The sequence below is a fragment of the Castor canadensis genome, chromosome 17, assembly GCF_047511655.1.
Source record: "Castor canadensis chromosome 17, mCasCan1.hap1v2, whole genome shotgun sequence".
NCBI classification, from domain to species: Eukaryota; Metazoa; Chordata; class Mammalia; order Rodentia; family Castoridae; genus Castor; species Castor canadensis.
In genome coordinates this window covers 40,250,639-40,271,409 of record NC_133402.1, presented here as the reverse complement: position 1 = coordinate 40,271,409, position 20,771 = coordinate 40,250,639, and the positions used below count along the sequence as shown (strand labels likewise).

Sequence of the window (20,771 nt, the reverse complement as noted above, 5' to 3'; positions counted from 1 at the left end):
AGGTCCAGGCATCACTAAACAACCTACCCAGGTTTCCACCATTCCCCATCTCTGTGGATCGCAGGGCCTTAGAGAACTCACTCCAGGAACGGGAAGCAGACACATCGCGGATCTTCTCTCTCATTAGGGAGCCATTTTTAAAGCTGCAGAAGTGTACACGACTCTAAGCACTGTACCTGCGGTTTGGCAGTGCTGGTGACCAAACTTAGGGCTTTGCACATATTAGGCAAGCACTCTGCCACTGAGCTACATCCCAGCCTGGACCCATCAGTTTTGAAAGAGTCCCAGACAGAGGGGCTGCAGATCACACTAGACCATAGCCCCATGGGGTAGCCCACAGCCTGCATGGGAAACCTGAACCTCAGGTATCTGAGGCTCCCCCAGTCAGGTTCCAGGCCCCACATGCATCCTGGGACGCACTGGAATTGCACTTGGGTTGGGCTCTGTTTATGCCACAGGCTGCCACAAAGAAGGCCAAGAGCTGGGGTTTCTGCACATTTTACCATTTGTATAACGGGGTGGGGATGGCTAGATTGCTAGATATACAAATTCCTCAGTGGTTCTCTGGACAAAAAAGCTCAGGAGTCTTCTCTCTAGATAGCTTCTAATGGGTCTCCAAAGGCCTGTTATCAGAATACAGAACCTTCTGTGCCTTCTGTGAACTGCCGGAATTAGGAAGTTCCTTGGATTATTAAGAATTTACCACCACAACCCAGATGTCACAACAACATAAAGTGAACTCTTACTCCCCAATTTTATGAGGAAGGTATGGTTCAGCTATGCCATGGGGTGTGCCCAACACCACATAGGATACAGGTGGTATGGTTGGAATTTGAACCCGGGTTTTGGGGGACTCCAGGTCTTGGGTTATACAGCTCTGCTGTCAGTAAGAACCAAGGGCTCTTCCTCTATGAGGCAGTTTACTAGAATGACTTGAAGTACTCAAGATGGTGCCAGACTTGCCTGTACCCTCTTCACCCATCTAGGGAATTGTGCTAACCCACAGCAGGCTTACCACAGGAGTGCCATGTAATGCTGGGGGTCAACTGGGTTGCAAAAGATGTGGCCTTCCAGAGCAGGTGTGGGCTCCTGGAGCCACAGGAATAGGGTGTCACTGGTGCCCAGGCTCACCTGGACAGAGAAGAGTAGAGGTGCCGTGGGCTTGTCTACAAATCTTCTTCCTTGACAGCAATGCACTCTGCATTTTCCCTTTGACCTCATCACTTCACCCTCACCTCAGAGATATGTCTTCTGATCCTCCCATACTAGATAAGTGTCATAAGTCAGCTCCTCAAATTCAGGATCTCATGGACCCCATTACTGACTTTCCTCATCAAAAATAATGGTTCCAGGGGCTGGAATGATTGACCCATTAGATGCAAAAGCAGAGGTTATGTCTTCCTACTCACCTGGGGAGCTCTCAGCCCTGTGGTCCCATGTCCGAACCCTCTGTACTGCACCCATTAGACTTTCCACTGTCAAGCAGGCAGGGGTCCTGCACACTCAGCACAGGGCAATGACTTCTAAGGAGATAGGGGCCTCCATTCCCTTTTGGGACCATCAGACACTCTGGTAGCAAAAATGCTGCTGAGACCCAGCACCCTGGTCCCCTAGGGCATAAAGAACCTATGGGTGTGAGAAGGCACCTTACCGCAATGTCACCTTCCTCCAGCCTCATGCCTGCCAGTGATGCTGAGAATGGGAGGGGAGCCTCTGGTTAGCTGGAGCCACATGGGGATCACAAAGCAAATCACAGTGCCCTCCAGACAGTAGCACAGCCCCCATCTCCCACCTCACCCAATAGAAGCATAGCAAGCTGAGTGCTCAGGACACTCAAGAGAAGGTCACAGGGTCAGAGGGTGGCGTCTGTGGTCAAGGCCACTGACTTGGACTGGGAAGTCTCTTCCTTACCATTTCTTTTCTACCTTGACCCCATCCTGGATGGGTGACCCCATCACTTCACTCACAAGAGGGTAGAGAAGGGGTTTAAGCTCTCTGCCAGAGTTGGGCATTCCAAGGAGTGCAGACAACCAAGAGAGAGCCAGGACAAGAATGCACATTGTGGGGAAAGATGAAGACTAGGCAGGAGTATGAAGGGCTTTCCTTGTCCAGCCAGTATGGAAAGGAAGGGGCTAAGGTTATGAATCTGTCCTCCACCTCAGACTCAAGGCCCCCAGCAGTAATCCTTATTTGCCCTGTTCACTGATAAAGAAAGAAGGCCTGGTACTCAGCAGATGCTCACTAAACATTAAGTAAATGAACAAATGAGTAAAGGAGAAATGGGAAAGAAGCAGACACATTCGATCTCTGCCAGTGACTCAGTCAGCAGTGGCTAGCACAAGCCTCGGATCCAGGAATCCCACTCAGAATTCCGGAAGTGACCAAGGGACAAGACAGGATGGGGACTGTTAAGTGCGGGCATGGCGCTTGCACTGAGTAGAATAAGGACTGAACAGCTGAGCTCAAAACAACCAGTAAAGTGAGACTGCCCAAGCTTAGTCAGAGGAACAATGCTTATTCACAAACACAGGAAGAAGACTGACAGGAGAGCATCACAAGCTTAACTCTCATTTGGTGGTTCCTTAGGAAAATGGCTGCTTTCCCTGGGGTAAGGCTGAGGGCAGCAGTCAGTGTGCTACTCAGGACAGTCCACCTGGCCTTTCTGCAGACATTAGAGGGCCTCAGGAGCCCCTGCAGGAGGAGAGGCTGGGAAGAAGCCAAAGTGTCTAGAGGAAAAACAGATAATATTTGCAGACTCAAAAACATGTCCTGAAGGAAGGGTTGGAGGAGTTGAGGTATTAGCTTAGAACAGAAAAGAGGTTGGTTGCCTTCTTTATCACCCATTGGATTTTACCTAGAGAGTAGATGCCAGGCAGAGTGGTTCCTGAGGGTGGTCAGGGCCAAGTAGGAGCAGAAAGAAAAGGGGACATCACAAAAAGGGCTTTACCAAGAAGCTGGATTGGAATTCTCGAAAGTCCAGCATGAGCAACATCAGTCCACTTGGAGACAAAAGTCCTCCAAGACACTCACCTGGGTTGTCCCCAGTGAAGGCCACCACTTTGCAACCAGGAGGAAATCCATACCGCTGGACATAGTAGGAAGAAATGGCTCCCTGAGGGGAAAAAGTAATTGTTGAGGAAATTCCAGCCTGCTCAGCGCAGCCTTGCAGACCTCAAGCTGTGGGCATGCTCCAGGCTGTCCAGGTCAGTGGAATGGAAGGGATCTTCCACACAGCAGCCCATGGGGATGCCCCCGGCTCCAGGCCACTGGAGCTGAAGGAACCTTTGGCAGAGCCTGAATGTGGACCTCTCCCTGCTGCACACCAGGCAATCCCTCCTGTTCAGGTTTGGAACCCTAAACTTGAGACCACCCTAAAGACCATTTGACACGGAGACTCAGGGCAGCTAGAACAAAACAACTCCCACTTTGTACCTACTTTGTCAGCTCTAAACTCTGCAGATAGCATTGGAGAAAAAAGTAACAGGATATCATTAAATAAACTCAAATGTGTAAATAACGCCTTACACACTTGTTATCATTCCAGTGATTAAGAATAATCAGACATGCAAGTGCAGAGAACAATGTTCTAAAAATAAACCAGACTAGGGGTGGGGCTCAAGTGGCAGAGCACTTGCCTAGCAAGAACAAGGCCCTGAGTTCAATCCCCAGTACTGCCAAAAAAAACAGAAAGAAAGAAATGGCAGTGTGGAGGAAAAGGACCTATTTGGGCATCACAGGCCTCCCCCGCACCCCTCCAGGAGAGGATGTGGGATCAGAGCACAGGACTCCTCACCCCCCAACATATTTCTGACTTATTTACTTTTCTATTATGACTTATTTATTTTTGTGTGGTACTGGTGTTTTGAACTCAAGGTCTTGTTATTGCTAGGCAAGTGCTCTACCACTTGAGCTACTCCCACTTTTTTCTTAAGTTTTCGTGTTTGTTTGTTTTGTTTTTTAAAAACAGGATCTTTCATTTTTGCCCAGGAATCAAGATCCTCTGATCTCTGCCGCCTGAATAGCTAGGATTGACATTATAGGCATGCACTTCTATGACTGGCCTCATATCCTTTAGAAAGCAGTTCTAAAAAGAAAACTTTTTTCCTTTTCCCTGACTGCATCTGACTTCTGAAAACTCAAAATAAATGATAGGATTTCCTGGTATCTGGGAGTAAATTTTTGCTCCAGTCAGAAAAAGTTTAGATTTTTATAGAACAAGTCATCCCCTAGGTTGCTTCAGAAACCAGAGACTGAGACAGGGCTGGTAGGCAGTTGGTATATTTCAGGAAGTGATCCCAGGAGACAGGAGTGGAAAACTGGGAAGGATAAGCAGGGAAGGAGGGCAAGCCAGCCCAAGGGTGCCTTGATGAGCTGAGCTGGTCATGGCTGGGCAACTGGGGCTCAAGTCACAGAGGATCCTCTGAGAGAGGGGACTGGATAAGGACTGTCCACCTGAGGACAGGAGAGGGAAGTAGTTATCCACCCCAGGCTCCCTCACCCGTCGGGTGACAGGTGACCTCCAGGTTCAAAGAATACAAACACGGAGTCTGAGAAGCTCCACCATAGAAAGTAAGGAGATGCAGCTCAGGCAAGTAGCTGCCAGGTGACCCCTGCACAAAGCCATAATGGCTGGCTTCTCCCCCATCTTGTGGTGCATAGGTGACCAATGAAAATGCACTTTTTCAGGACCAGTTCTTTCCAGTTCTTCCACAGCTTGTCTCTGTACAGGCTCCTTCTTGGAGGCAAGCACTCTTGGTGGAAGGCAAACAAAGCCTGCTAACCTGAACAAAGCATTGCTCTCAATTTCACATGAAGCCAAAGACCACACATGGAATGAATACCCATCTCAGGAGGCGTGGCTGTTTTCTGTTTGCCCTTCTGTCTTTTTGACTTGCAGTGTCCTTGTATTCGGGTTTTGTACTGTCAGCTTCTCTGGGCAGGATCATTCTTCCTTTGGCTCTATGCACTGACCTCATGATGTCATGAGGTGGTTTGTATGATGGTGGTTTGGCCTTGAAACTCATGGCAGCAAAGGGAGGTTTCAGCATGGCAGTGAAAAATCTTATAAGAAAAGTGCTGCTGGGCTGGAGGTGAGGCTTAAGTGTAAAGTGCCTACCTAGCAAGCTCAAGACCCTGAGTACCACCAAACAAAACAAAACAAAAAAGTAATACTGTACCTGAGCTTCCCAGTGGGGAGTACTCATCACAATAGCCATCTTCCTGGTTATTTGGCAACCCCAGTGTTGCCAAAACAAAGTGCCTTTAATTCACCAGTGTGACCAGACACTATCTTAAGCATTTTCAACCTGTTATGACTCATCTAATTTGCACAATAGCCCTGTAATTGAATTACTCCCATTGTGCCAGATGAGGAAATTGAGGCTCAGATTAAACAGAGGCAGCCAGGACTGTCTCAGGCAGTGTGGTGACAGGGTCTGTGCTCTGCCAGGCTCTGTCAGGCTTCTATTTTCCCAAGCCTGCCTGCCTCAAGCTTCAGCACTGGTGCCTGGTCTTGGGATTTTGGCATTCTGTGCATTTTTCCTTAGGTATGCAATTACTCAGAAGTCTCCCTGCCACAAGTCAGGAAACTATGCACCTGAGCCCCGCTGTGTGCAAGGCATTCATCCAGATACTTTACTTTGATCAATGTCAAACACTGATATTTGAGTAAGGTGAAAACTATGTTATATCTCCTGTGCAAACTAATGAGTGAGGATGTGTGCGTGCACACTAGCTTGCTCTCCCCCGGCACCAGCATCTGTAGAAAGGGGACTGACCTACCACAACTGAGCATGGTGGGACCAGTGGGCCGAGCTTCTCCTCTAAATGAGGGGCACAGGCACTAAGGCAAGGCTGGGACCAGACCTTGTCCTGGATCTGCAACAAATTCATTCCAGAACCTGAAGAAGGAAAGAAACAAAAAATAAAAAGTCTGGAAAAAGGACCTTTTGTGAAAATATACAAAACTGGCAGAGAGCAAACTCTGCAGCAAACTTCTACCTGGGACTCTTTCTTCAAAGGAGATAGGTAATATGCTGCATCATCCTTGAACCCAAGGACCAGAGAGAGGGCCCTTGGAAGCACATGGAGCCCCTCTCCCTCACAGACTGTATACTCCATAGGTAGCCTGGAAATCCGCTGTAAGACCTGCCAGGAATGTGCTGACTGGGACTCTCTCTGCATGACCCTTGGGTTTCAAGGCATCTACTCATAGGCAGCACTGGTGCTGATATGGATCAGCCACGGGGATTTCCCAATCTCAAGGAAAAGCCTTGAAAAGTTCCAGATTCTTACAAACATCCTTGTGCTAGTCACTGAGATTGGTTCACTACGTCTTTCTTAAAACAGTCTACTTTTCCCAGAGCTTCTCAGAGGATGGGAAAGGCCAGAGAGCCCAGAGCACAGTGAGGGACCTCCCCCTCTGTTGGACCAAGGAGGCCAAGGGGCTGAATGAAGGTGTCATGTGCTCTGGAGAGGGTAGACAGCTGGTGTGTTATGAAGAGTGCTTTCAGCAACTTCGTCCCTGCCTTCCCTCCTTGCTGCCATCACTTTCTTTTTTTTTTTGTCAAAGTTTTTTTCCTTTGTTTTTTTTTTTTTTCTTTTTTTGAGATAGGGTCTCACTCGGTAGCCCTGGCTGATCTCAAACTTATATCCTCCTGTCTCAGCCTCCTGAGCATTATAGGTATTACAGGTGTGCACCACACCTGTCTTTGTCAGTTTGTTTGTTTTTTTGTGTGTGTGTGGGACTGGGGATTGAACTCATGGCTTCATGCTTGTAAAGCAGATGCTCTACTGCTTGAGCCACACCTTCAGTCGCTTTTGTTCTGGTTACTTTGAAGATGGGGTCTCATGAAGTATTTGTCGAGTTGGCCTCAAACCTCGATCCTCACAAATAGTTAGGATTACAGGCGTGAAGCCACCAGCACCTAGCTTTGTCAGAGTTTTGATGCTAAAAGTTCACAAGTCTTATGAGTTTGCCAAACATGAACAAAAGCTTCAATAAGTAGCCCTTTGTAGTAGTTGGGCTCTAAGATAGTCCCTGCTTTCTGATGTTCATACCTTGGGAGGTTCTTCCCAACACTGTACTGGGTCAGTCAGTGTGACCAGAAGGATGATCCAAGATTAGTGTATAAGACTCTGCAGCTTCTTCTTCATCTCTTCTCACTGCCTTACTCCCTCCCCACAATGGCATTAATACCCCTACAGAGAGGTCCAGACAGTTGGTCTCCTGCCAACAGTCACATGCAGGATCCTCCAGCCCCAGTCGAGTCTTCAGTTGGCTACAGCCCTGACAGCCAACTTGCCTGCCACCCAGGTAGAGATTCTGAGCAAGCACCACTCAGATCACTCATTCCCACATTTCCTGACTCTAAGATGTATTGTGAGCACATAAATATATACAGCCTTCAGCTGCAAAGTGTTGGGGTCATTTGTTACACAGTAAAAGATAACTAATGTACTTCTGGGCAAATGATGAGAGAGCTGCAAGAGTGGCCCCTACTCAGGTGGATGGAGCTCTCACTGCCCACTTGGCCAAATTCCCTCCACATGTGGAGCAAGCACCAGCCCTACACTCTGAAGACTCACCATCACTGTAGTCAATGGGGGAGTAACAGCCAAGGAACAAGGAGGCAGCAAAGCTACTGACCAAAGAAATTCTCTGCAAAACAAACAGAGATGATTCACCCCACAGCCTAAGCTACCAAACACTACACCACACACACACATACACACACACACACACACATATACATATACACATACACACACACACACATATACACACCCACACACACCCACACACATACACATACACACACACACACATACATGCACATATACACGTATACATACACAGATACACACACAGACACACACACCATGAATAGAGCTTTATTTTTTGTTAATTTTACTTTTTTGGGGGCTGCTTCAAACCTCAATCCTCCCAATCTCAGTCTTTTAGGTAGCTAGGATTATAGGCGTGAGCCACCAGTGCCTGATCAGAGAGCTTTAAACTAGGGAGGAAAGAAGAAACTTGAGCAAAATTTGGGGAGTTTTTCATTCCTCAATGGCTTATGCTGCAGAGTAATCTGGAACTTTGCATCTTTAAATAATAACCTGCACATTGATTTCCAAGATTAGAAAGGCACTTTGGTTTAACATGAGCTGGTCATTTTCTTACTACTAGATGGAAATCACTGGAGCTACTTCTCAGGATATTTTAAGTGCTAAGTGAGTTTGGGATCCTGTGACATAGTCTCTGGTTGAAAGGCTGCAGCTGCCCTTATCTAGTTCCAAAGACAAGCCCACCATGCCAACTGTCTAGTAGCCATCACATCATCCACAAAGGACAGAGCCCAGAGCACACTCATATCATGACCTATAATCGCCACTCAGGAAAACACCAGCCTCCACCACTCCCACCCTGACCCTGACCCTCAACCCTCAGGTCATGAGAGTCCCTGATTTCTCTTTCCCAAAATTCTATTCCCTCTCTCCTCTTTGGAAACAGTTACGAAATGTAACCCAATCATTAAGCAATGCATAACTGTATACAATTTGGTTTTTTTCTCATTGTCAGACTGCTTCCAAAGACCAGAGAGGGAATGGGCTACATAGCAAGACCCTGTTTCAAAAAAGAAAAAAAAAATTCAGCGTATTTATGCAAGCATATTGTTCCATGGCTATAAACCTGTCAGCGTATTACTGAACTGAATACTGTAGGCAACTGTAAAACAGTCGTATTTGTGTACCTTAACATATCTAAACATAGAAAATATACAGATAATTTTTTGCTTTTATATACTTATATGAGCAATTTTGATATCTTCAGGAAAAACCAGCACTAGAAACCCAAAAAAAGAAAAGAAAAAGAAATACTCATATAGTAGCACAGTAGGTTTACTTTTACCAGTATCATGAGTAATACCCCATATGACATCAGGACACCTATGATGCCCTTAGGCAACAGGAATTGGGTTCAGCTCCACTATATTCCCCTCCCTCTCTCCTTCCCTCCCTCCTTTTTTGTGTAGCGCTGGAACCCAGGACCATGCACGTGCTAGGCAAGTGCTCTACTACTGAGCTGCACCTTCACCCCATCTCCCTATAATCTTTTTATTTTTAAGATAGGTTGGCCTTGAGCTTGCAATCTTCCTGCCTCAGACTCCCAAGCACTGGGATTACAGATGTGTACCACCATGCCCAGCTCCACTATATATTATTATTTGCAATTTTGGGGATTGAACTCAGGGCCTTGAGTGTGCTAGTTAAGCACTCTACCACTTAGCTACCTTCCCAGCAGACCCCACTACAATCTTACGGGATCATAGTTGTTGACTGAAACACTGCCATACAGCACATGACTGTATATCACATTCTTTTTTTTTCTTCCTGGTGCTGATGATGGAAACCAGGGCCTCTTCCACTGAGCTGTACCCCTACCCCGTGTATCACTTTTTAATGCCTACTCATCAAAGGTCTTAGCCAATGCACACAAGATGTGTTTATGCTAAAGGTAAGAATTATAAAAGCAATTCAACTGTGACTTTCAATCAAATATAAACATTGAACCAACCTCCGTGTGTGAGTAGGCCTGGGGGTTCTGCTGGTGAATCTTTGCAATTTGGTTTCCTGTGAAACGCTGGAAAGAAGAGTGCAAATTCTTAGAAACCCAAATGCTACACAAAATGAATAATCAAGTCTATAAGTGAATTTATCGTAGCATGCTCCAGGAATTAGGTGATACAACAACAGTTTTTATAAGGTCCCCAAATCTAGAAATGCTTAAGATCTGCTGAACATTCAAGGCAACGTGTTTTGACCCTTGACTCCTTAAAATGTCCTTGGCAGGCAATATAAACAGTTGTTCTGCACCTAAAGAATACAGAAGAAACTTCTGAGACTTCCCAGGAGGGCCTCTTGTGCCAGGACTGGAAATGCCTTTACAAGAAACCCTTGCTCTTTACATAGTCTGATGACTGTTCTGAGCAAGGCACCAGAGCTGGGGGACTGAGGAACTCTCCCCACCCACTCTGTCTTATGTCAGGTGGTCTATGCAGGGCTGGCCCTACCTCCAAAAGCTATACTTTGGTGGGGGTCATGTAACTGAAGCTGGCCAATCACAGCCACCCTTGGGACTGTGGCTGAAGTAGCCTGGCACTGCATTAAGAGTCTTAGATGCTCTGACTCTTTTCAGTTTCAAAAGTCCCATTGTTATTCTCAGGTTATAGCTTGAAACTGAGGTGGCCTCATCACCCCCACACAGAAGCTCAACGCGAGGAGCCTAGCCATGCTTATGTAGTTCTGACCTGGGACCACATGGGAGAAGTTTGCCCTTCACTGACAAGCACCCAAGGAGGTAGGTAGCTGAATCAGGACCCATGGGCCAGCGTGCCCAGTTCTGGCACATGTGACCTTCCCAGAGGCTGGTTGCTCACCACATCCTTCCAGACGCCCAGGGGGAAGAGACCAGCCCTAGTCCCCAGCCCACACAGGTGGCTGCCCACCTCATAGGCACGGGACCCTGTGAGGCAGCTGAGAGCCTGGGCCCCACCCACAGCAGCTTCCAGTTGGCGGCACTGGATTGTGGTGCTGGAGTCCATCCACACTGGGCAGTCACTGATGGAGAAACAGGTCTGGAAAGAAGGGACAAAGGTACAGGCTACAGCTAAGTCCAATGGGGAGCCACTGCTGGCAGTCAGACAGCCCATCACAGCAGGTGCAGCACTTCTTCCCAGGGTGCACCCTAGGCGGTCCCAAGGCAAGCCCTCAGCCTGGCCCAATGCGGTCTCTCCCCGGAAGCCTGAGGGTAAAAAGCTCTTCTGGTGAGGGTGCCTGAGTCCAACAGACAGCACTACAGATGAGCAGAGATGGGGGACAGCAGCAAAGTGCAGGTTTGGCAGGGGATTGGGGAACCCAGGAGATAAAGGCAAGTCAGAGCCCCTGCCTTCCCAGCATCACTATGGGGCTTCAGGTACCAAGGGGAGGTTCCTGGGGGTGGGGTTGGGGGTATGGTCCACAGTCATTCTGAGAAGGGACTAATGTGATGAGGATCACTAGTGCCTGACCCTTTGTCCAGACACCAGGGAACTCCATCTTAGGGAAGCAACGCACACCGTGCTGACGGAACCTCTCACACCCTCAACAATGCATAAAAACCCCAGACTTCAGGACCCACAGGACTTGCACCCATGACTCTTCTGCCTCCTCTGCAGAAGTTTTTCTAACTCACAAAACATGGCCACAGTTACCTGTAGCTGCTGGTATAGCGGGAGGTCTGGTGACAGGCTTGTCAGTGCCAGATTGGCCCCAGTCTTCCAATATATGCTTCCGTGTTGCTGTAGAGGGTAAAATCAAGCACATGTTCATGTGCCACACTGGTGTCATATCATCCTGACACACAGAAAAACCCTGGGCCACAAGCCAAAGAGCCGGGCACTAAGCCTGCCCCTGCCACCTCTTAATCACAGACCTCATCACCTTTATAAGGCTTGGTTTTCATTTCTATCAAATGGGGAGGAAAACTTGTTCAAGAAAGTTTTCTTGGTCTGGATCTTGGTGCCTTTTGTCAATCTGTATTTATTGCTTGCAATATCAACTGAAATTCACTCACCCCATTCATTCATTCAAAAAACATTTACTAAGCACCTAGATGGTGCTTAGTAATACCAGAAGGGTATTACTGACTCTATTTTTCAGGACAAGGGAGTTAAGTCAGGGAAAAAGATATGAACATACAATCACAAAATGTTGAAGAGCTGCAGTGACAGACTGTGGGAACACAGGAGACTGAACCAGCGGAATCTTAAGAACCATTTCAAGAGTCTTTTGCGAGGAGGCCAGTTGTATGACCCCAAGGTCAAACAGCTGAAGGCATTTTCACTACCAAATCAACATGTGCTCCTCAGCATGATCCCCACTACTGAGACACCCACTCTCAGGAGGTGAGCAGGGGCTCTGCTGCAGACAAACCTGGCCTGCCCCGGACAAGGCTAGGACTTGAGAGAAGTCAAAGCCAGAAGCCTTCATCTTCTCCAAGATGACATCCAGCGCCTGAGAAGAACAGAATCCACCATGACTGGCCTGAACCGCTGAATGAGGTAAGCCACAAGTCTCAATGTGGAAATGCACATGCCTGCTGTGACAGTAAGGACTGTGGGCAGATGAGGACGGTCCTGTCAACAGGATCTGTATGTACTGGTATACGCTAATTAAACAAGTAGACATCAATTAAATAAAAAGATCAACTATGCTAAAAATACTTTCAATATGGGATTTAAATTCACTAATCCTCAAATGTTGCTTCTCTGAATTGTGACTTCCAAGTACTTAGGAAGAACAAAAACAAAAGCAGTTAAAATTCTGCTTTCTTTTAGTTGCATTTTCAACACACCATATTAATGATTCAACTGGACTGCAACAGAGAAAAGAAGAGCAAGCAGAATTATCCAAGTAGAGTTCCAGGCCCAGCTCCCTGTGTCCAGGAGCCCAGGTTGAAGGAGTGGATGGAGATGGTGGCCATTTGTCTCAAGTTCCCATTCCATCCTCTATTATCTAGTCAGAAGCTTCTTTCTGGCAAGACCCATGGGTGGGATTGATGGGAGTACCTAGCAGAGCTTGCTTGGCACTGCCTCTAAGAATTCATGGTAGGAATTAGAACTTCACCCCAGCTGTGTCTCCTCTGAGGGATAGACATCATTCCAGCTTTTGCCCGACTCCACCATCCCAACCCTATGCTGAGATCACTCCTTCCAGCCCCAACTGTGCTGCCAGCTTTCCCTGCTTGTCAGACCTTGGGCAGCAATTGGCAAAGTCTAGAACAGGTCCAGCCTTGGAGGCTGCTTGAGATCAGAAATCACCGTGGTTGCACACTCAAGCCTGGATGTCTCACTCCCTGCTTGCTTTCCCAAATGAAGGCCATGCCCTATCAGATGTTTTTAACTTCATCTCTGCGACCTCTTGACAATGACCCTTGCTTCTAACCCCTTATTACCTCCCTTGGTCTGCTCAGCACTTTGAAGTACATTCCCACCAGTCTATGGTTGAAATCCAGTCTTTACCCCAATCCTCCAGTGTATAAGTCACAGAAAGTCAAGAAAAAATAAATCATGCTAATTATTTTTAACAGAAAGAATTTAACACAGAGCCAGGTACTATAGAGCTCACACCTATAATCCTAGCTACTCAGGAAGCAGAGATCAGGAGGATTGCGTTTCAAAGACACCCCTGGGCAAAGAGTTTGAGAAAGCCTATCCCAAAAATACCCAACACAAAAAACAGGGCTGGGAGAGTGGCTCAAGTGGTAGTGTACCTGCCTAGCAAGTATGTCGAAAGAAAAAATAGTAATAATACAGGAGTTGATTAAATAGGTATTGGAGGACTGAGAAAGGCTTTTAACAGATATACTAAGTGCTGCCTTTGGCTAGCTTCCAGCTCCAGGGACTCTAACCCCTGTGACATATGAGGAAGTTCCACTCCTATCATGCCCATCTGTGCTGACCACATCCCTGGCCCTATAGTTTGTTGGGCATCTTCCTTTCTTATTAGTCCTAATTAGGCAGGCCTGGCTTGGGACTGATCCGAGCCTGGTAACTCACCATTCTGAGTGCCCATACCCTGGGCTGAGGGGTCCCAAGAGCTGACAACTAAGACTCCAAGGGCTGTGTTTGGAATTCAAGGTCCCACAAGGACCTGACTGCAGAGTGTCTGGAAAGCCTGGCTCTGTGGCATTTTAAAGATGGAACTGGCAGTACATGCCAGCCATCATGTTTCCAGTACCTGCAAGCCCTTTGTGAATCCTCTCAACCTGAGGACTGATACCAGCTGACACTCGTCTGTCCCCAAAACCACAGAGACTCCCTTATCTGTGAGGATCTGGTCTCAGCAGCTGCCATCTTGGGGCTTCCTAGCAAATCACCAAATTTACCAGTGACACAGGCTAGGGAGAGAAGGAAGGGATCCACATGCTTACCTGGACCCACATCAGGACTGGAGAGGTGATGGTCAGCCTGTCCTCATGCACATGAACACCACCTTGAGTCCTGCAGAGAGAGCAGGAGAAAGTGTGGCAGGGCACACCTCTGCTGTGGTAGCACAGGCTGGAGCCTCCTCTGAAGAAGAACCTCCCCCCAGCCTTGGGTAGGGGCTGTGGAATGACCAGGCATGAGTGCTGCTATGATGGTAAGATGGAAAGAGAAGGCACAGAATGGCTCAGAGTGGTCCAAAAGGGGCAATTCTCAGCAAGTCTTCTAGGAGAAGAGGGCTCAGCCTGAAGGCAGGATTGATGTCACCAGGTGCAGGGGCCATGAAGGAACTGGAGAAGTGTGGAACTGGGCTCAAATCCACCTGAAGCCCCATGGGCTTGGAGAAGTACAGAACCAATAGCTACATAGAGGTGTTGTGTCTACAGGAAGAAATTCTCACCCATCAAAGCAGCCCAGGGAGTCCTTGAACTACAAATCCTGGAAGGTTCCAGAGCCGTCATACTTATCCTCCTCACCCCAGAAGACCCCCCTGGAAAGTGCTGACTTGATAAAACCCAACCATTGCCAGGCACCAGCAGCTCACGCCTGTAATCCTAGCTACTCAGGAGGCAGAGATCAGGAGGATCATGGTTCAAAGCCAGCCCGGGGAAATACTTATTGAGATCCTACCTTGAAAAAACCCAACACAAAAAAAAGGGCTGGTGGAGTGGCTCAAGTACCGAAAAACAAAAAACAGAAAGATCTTATCTACTGTCATGGAAATGGAAATGTAGCCAGGTTATTGTGAAGTGAATAAAGCAAAAAAAAAAAAAAAAAACCACAATGGTGTGTACAGTGTGCTTTTCATATTTGGAGGTAAATAAAAGTATTCATAGCTGCTTAAACTTCTAAATAGAAACACTAAGAAGGATATACATGTACTAAAGAAGTAATCTGTAGAGGAGAGCAGGACAGGGAGATGAAGTCACAGATAGGATTAAGATTTTTCACTGAGGCTGTGAGTGTGGTGGTTCATAGTTCCATGCCAGTCCAGGCAAAAAGTTCAAGAGACCCCACCTAAGAATAGCTGGGTGTGGTGGTGTGTGCCTGTTATTCCAACTACTTGAGGAAGCACAGTCCATGCCATCCTGGACATAAAGTAAGCCTTTATCTCAAAATAACACATACACAACAAAAAAAAAAAAACAGTATCAGTCAGATGTTGCTGGGGGTTAGGGAATGCAGAAGGAGGAATGGATTACAAAGAGGTGTGAGGAAATTTTTTTTTTGGTGGGACTAGGATTTGAATTCAGGGCTTCTCACTTGCAAAGTAGGCATTCTACCACTTGAGCCACACCTCCTCCATTTTGCTCTGGTTATTTTGGAGATGGGGGGCGTCTCACAAACTATGTCTCTAGGCTGGCCTGAAACTGTTGCTCTTCCAGGTCTCAGCCTCTCAGGTAGCTAGGATTACAGTATGAGCCACAAGGCACTAATTTTTATGGGATGATGATATGATTTTGCTGATAGTTTTGTGGAAAAATATATATGTCAAAACTTATCAAAACGTATACTTATTTTGTTTTGATTTTGATGCAGGGTCTTGCTATGTAGCCCAGGCTGGCCTTGAACTTTCAATCCTCCTACCTCAGTCTTCCAAGTGCTGGGATTATAACCATACACCACCATGCCCAGCAAAATGTATATTTTGTTGTACATCAATTGCACTTTAATAATGTTATAAAAAAATCACAACAAAATGAGGGGCAAGGAAGAAATGAATATGTTATGCTATGCCCACACTCTACCATGAGCTATTCCCCAGTCACTATGAGATTCTTTTATTAATACCAGTCTCCCAGTCTCAGGGAGACTGAGAAAGGAAGATCACCAGTTTGAGGCCACACTGAGCTACATGAGTTCCAGGCCAGCTTGGGTCACACAGTGAGACCATGTCTCAAAAAAACCAACCAAACAAACAAACAAACAACAAAAAAGGAAGTATCAGTCTCCCCTACCCAACAGGAAGCTCTGGGAGAACGAGAACCACCCTCTCTTGGTTAAGCACACAACACATAGTTTATTAAATCTTGGGATTTAATCTCCATTGTGAGGTAGAGAGAGAACTTCATCTGCCACTGGTATCGAGAGGAGAGGCCTTTGGGAGGTAATTAGACTTAGATACAGTCCACAGGGTTGAGCCCCCATGATTGAAAACGGGTGGCTTTAAAAGGAGGGAGAGGTGGAGGCTGTAGCAGTGGCAGAGCGAGTGCTTAGCCCGTGCAAGGCCTTGAGTTTGATCCAGCACAAAAAGAAAACAAAGAGGGCTAACAGAGAAGACACACGCACCCACAAACGCACACTGGCAGCGTGCGCATGCACACGCACACTGCTACCTCCCATCATGTGCCCTTTGCTACCTCAGGATTCTGAAAGCAAGAAAGCCTACCGCCAGATGTGGACCCTAGACCTTTGGCCAGAACCATAAGCCAAAATAAACTTTTTCCCTTTATAACTTACCCACTCTGTGGTACTATGTTACTAACAACAGAAAACAGACTAATATAGAGGGTGGGTGAAAGGAGAGGGGAGGGGTGGTGTATTTGATTGAAGTACTTCATACACAGGCATGAAAATAGAACAATGAAACCTGTTAAAAATTGTTTTCCAAAAGGGGGGAGGGAGATAAGAATAATAGAGGGGGTGAATGTGATCACAGAGCACAGTGTATACAAGTTTGGAAATATCAAAGTGAAACCCCGTTTACAATTAATATACACTAAGACAGGGAGGGAGGGAAGGAGAGAGGGAGAGAGAGGAGTAATACAATCATCGAATTCTAGCACCCAGCACAGCGCTGTTACATAGCAGATATCAAATGTATAAATAAATGTGTGAATGCATGAACAGAATTGGGAAGGAATGGTAGAAAAAGCATTCCAGGTATAGAAAAAAAAAAATGTTCAGAGCAGCTGGGTACTGACTGGTACGGTAATCCTAGCTATTCAGGAGGCAGAGATCGAGGTTTGAAGCTAGCCCTAGGCAAGCAGTTCTTGAGACCCTAATCTAGAAAAAAACCCTCACAAAAAAGGGTTGGCAGAGTGGCTCAAGCAGTAAGAGTGTCTGCTTAGCAAGCACGAGGCCCAGAATTCGAACTCCAATGTTGCAAAAATAAATAAAAGTTCAGATGTCAGAGGTCTACCTGAACATAGAGGTCTACCACCCCTGTACTTTGGCAAAGCTAAAACAGCGTAGTTTATCAATGTGAAAGGTTTGGGGAGTATCCCAAAACCACCAGGATGGCAGTAGTCCTCCCCCGCCACACATGCCCACCAGGTACATACCCAAATTCTGGAAGGTCTCTGTCAAAATGCACACTGTCCTCATAGAAGACATTTAGCCCTTCATCAACAGCAACAACTTTCACCTGGAGAGAAAGCATTTCTAAAAATGGTGGGTAGGTGAATGGAGGGTGTGGTTCAAGTGGTACAGCATCTGCAAGGGTGAGGCCCTGAGTTCAAATCGCAGTATGGTGTATAGAATTTTTCCTCAGTTTCTGCACTGGCCCAGGAGGTACCAATCACCACGCAAGGTTCAGCCTAGGTGAGGCCTAGAGACCTCCTTAAAGGTTAGTGTGCGCCACTGTAACCATGGCAACAGAAGCCTCATCTGTGGACATACTCATAGATTTAGTATGAAGAGCTGAAACACCCATGTTTCTTTTGGGGGGGAAGCGATTCTGGGGTTTGAACTCATGGCCTCAATGCTTTCTAGGCAGGTGCTGTACCCCTTGAGCCATTCCACCTGCAGAAACACGCATGTTACTGGGAATCATTCCTCCCCAAGGTCAAAACCAAGGCCTTCTAGAGTTGTAACAATCACCGTGGAACTGATCCCTGCGCCTGGCAATATCTTCAGGAAGTCCTAAGGCAAGGAATGGAAGGCAAGGCTTGGAGCCAGCTTGGGGGGTGGGAAGGGAGGTCGCTGTCTGCGAGGGTCTGAGAGACTAAGCAAGGCCAAGTATGGGTTGTTCCCAAAGGCCATGATCATGGTCTAGCGACACATGACGTCCCAATGAAGCTAATCTCCAAGCGCAGTTCCGTTCCTGGACAGCTGGGGAATCTGAGGTCTGGCGAGGCAGCACGAATTGTTGGAGTTCCCCCTTGACCCATTTGAGAGGGGCTTCACTGCAACTTATTTCCCAAGTCCTTGTAAGGAGGAAGTCACCCCCACCCCAGGCAGCGCAGTCCTGGGTCCGCAGCCCAGGCACACTGGTGCCAACCCAGGGCGGTCACAGGGAGGTAAAGTCCATGTGTACACTGAGCGGTTCCAAGCCGTGATCCGGCTCCGGGTCGCGACCCGCTGCGCGTGTGCGCCAGTCTGTGGCTCCACTGCGCTACCAGGGTCTTCGGGCTCGGCCCCCGAGGCCCAGGACTGCGCGTGAACCGCTCCGGGACGCTTCCGCTGCGCCCGCGGGATCCCGCCGGGGGGCGCCCGCGTTCCGGGAAGGGCCGGGGTCCGGGACGCAGCTCGCGCCCCGCGGCCACACACCGGGAGGGGGCGCCGCGGCGGCGGGAAGCCCAAGCGCGAGGGCGCCCGCGGCTCGGCCAGGGGCCCAGCGACGGTACCTGCTGCGTGCTGAAGTCCCAGCCCAGGCAGCAGCGGCGAGCGGCGTGTCCCGCCATGGCCCTGGAAGCACGTCTGTCCGTCCGTCCCGCGGCGTGACTGTCGCCGCGCTCCGACGCCCGGGCCCGCCCCTTGCCCCGCCCGACCGGACTCCGGACCCGAGTCACGAGGCGGGCTGGCGCTCTGGCGCCGCCTGCCGGCTGATGAGGGAGGACTGCGAGTGACCCGGGCAACGGGTGGTTACCCCCAGCGCCGGCGGGGTGCCACCGTCTGCGGCTGCTCTCTGCACAGCCCGCCTCACGCCTCACGTCTGGGCCAGAGGTTTCAACTTTAAGTCAACTTGTCCCTGACAGTTCTGGACCTCGAAGCTTCCAGAATTGTCTCTTGGGTACTGGAGATGCTTGTCCACCCATGGTGGTGGCTCAGGGGTCACAAGGAAATGTGTCCTGGAGTAGGAGTCCAGACCTAGCAAATCTGATTGGTTCCAAGTGTGTCACATCTCTTCTGTGGATAACATCAGAACTCATGACGCCCCCACCACGGGGCTCATTCATTCCTGCAGTTAACTAGTGTTGATGATCTAATGTGTGCCCAGCATGGAAAAAGGGTACAAGAACCAAAATCGGACCCACTCCCTTTCTTCATAGAACTAATGGCACCATCTCCCCAGCTGCATCCTTCTCCTCCCCAGAACTGACATCCTTCTAGAACTTGCTGCAACAACCACCTACCTATGTGAAGTCCTGCCCAACCCACCAGACCCTCTCACACGTACAATGGTCTGATCACCTGTCTCTGTTCCCTTGCTGAACTCCATTTGCTTGGAGCCCAGATCGGATCTTCCTCCTTGCTGGAACAAGAAGGTGCCAAAGTACCTGTCTTTCAAGACATTCACTGCTTATTTGGGACACAGTCCCTCAAGCAGTCACCACTGACTGGGAGAGTAGTCAAATATTAGATATCTGCCAGGAGCAACTATGTGACCTCCTGAGCACATTTAATCCTTACAATGATGCTGGGAGGAAGATACTATTAACTCCATTAAAAAAGTCTATGTTAAAGTATAAATTACAGTAAAGTTTATGAAGTACACTACTTTTAACTGCTTGATGGTATTTTACTTATTTATTTTGGCAGTACTGGGGTTTGAACTCAGTGCCTTGTGCTTCGATGGTCTTTAAAAATTGTGTAAGAGGCAAAGAGTGGGGCTCAAGTGGTAGAGCCTCTGCCTAGCAAGCATGAGGCCCTGAGTCCAAACCCAAGTACCAGCACCATCCCCACACACAAAATACCTGTATTAGAGCCTGGCATAGTGGTACATGCCTGTCAGGAGATTGAGGCAGGAGGATTAAGAGTTCGAGGCCAGCTTGGGCTACATATTGAAACCCTGTCTCAATAAAACAACAAAAATATATTCATAGCCAAGTGCAGTGGTATGTACCTGTAGTCTCAGCTACTTAGGAGCCTGAGGCAGAAGGATTACTGACTCCTGGAGTTCAAGGCCAGCCTGGGCAACATAGTGAGAAACTAAAAAATAAACAAGCTGGGTATAGTGGTGTATGCTTATAATCGCAGCTACACAAGAGGTGCAAGTAGGAGGGTGAAGGTCTGAGTTTGTTCTGGGCAAAGTGTACAAGACCACTTCTGAAAAATAACTAAAACAAAAGAGGGCTGGGAGTATGGCTCAAGTGGTAGAGCTCCTGTCTAGCAAGCACAAGGCCATGAATTCAAACCACCATTTCCCCCTTCCCTCCAAAAGTAGTGTATGCACCCATATAAATACCACTGAAAGCAAGGTATAGAATATTTTTATCACTCAAGAAATTTCCTTAATGACCTTTCTCAGTCAATAACTCCCAAGGTAATTGCTATTCTAATGTCCACCAACATTAGACTCATTTCAAACTCTTGATAAATTATCAGCCTCATTTTACAGAATGAGAAATTGAGACATAAACAAGTTAGTTAACCTGGCCCATGGTCCCAAGATCAGAGGCAGAGCTGGGCCTACAGCCATGAACTCTGACTCCAGAATCCCGTGTTTAACCACTAAATGAGATGATTATGACGCAGGGATTCAATGGGCAGCCTGTGAGAAGGCCATGGCAGTATGCTTGAATGCCTCCTGAAGGCCAAGGCTGCTGGCTTTCCCCATCTTGTCCTTTCCCTTTCTAGTCACTT

The 20,771-nt window shown here is 47.9% G+C and overlaps 1 protein-coding gene across 3 annotated transcripts in view; it reads right to left on the bottom strand.

Moving 5' to 3' along the window:
- The window catches only part of Xylb (xylulokinase), a 38,976-nt gene extending 20,252 nt beyond the window's left edge, over positions 1–18,724 (bottom strand). The window contains exons 1-13 of one of the 3 annotated variants that reach the window (XM_074059841.1): positions 18,593–18,724; positions 17,309–17,391; positions 13,973–14,042; positions 11,974–12,054; positions 11,253–11,339; positions 10,509–10,637; positions 9,578–9,643; positions 7,588–7,660; positions 5,782–5,900; positions 3,031–3,112; positions 1,652–1,692; positions 1,016–1,131; positions 28–143 (exon numbers count right to left, since the gene is read on the bottom strand). In XM_074059841.1, the coding sequence (XP_073915942.1) occupies positions 28–143; positions 1,016–1,131; positions 1,652–1,692; positions 3,031–3,112; positions 5,782–5,900; positions 7,588–7,660; positions 9,578–9,643; positions 10,509–10,637; positions 11,253–11,339; positions 11,974–12,054; positions 13,973–14,042; positions 17,309–17,391; positions 18,593–18,649 (1,120 nt within the window). In that variant the 5' untranslated portion in view covers positions 18,650–18,724. The remainder of the gene's footprint in view (positions 1–27; positions 144–1,015; positions 1,132–1,651; positions 1,693–3,030; positions 3,113–5,781; positions 5,901–7,587; positions 7,661–9,577; positions 9,644–10,508; positions 10,638–11,252; positions 11,340–11,973; positions 12,055–13,972; positions 14,043–17,308; positions 17,392–18,592) is intronic. The other 2 variants (XM_074059842.1, XM_074059843.1) reach the window with 2 other exon arrangements.
- Between the last annotated feature and the right edge of the window lie 2,047 nt (positions 18,725–20,771).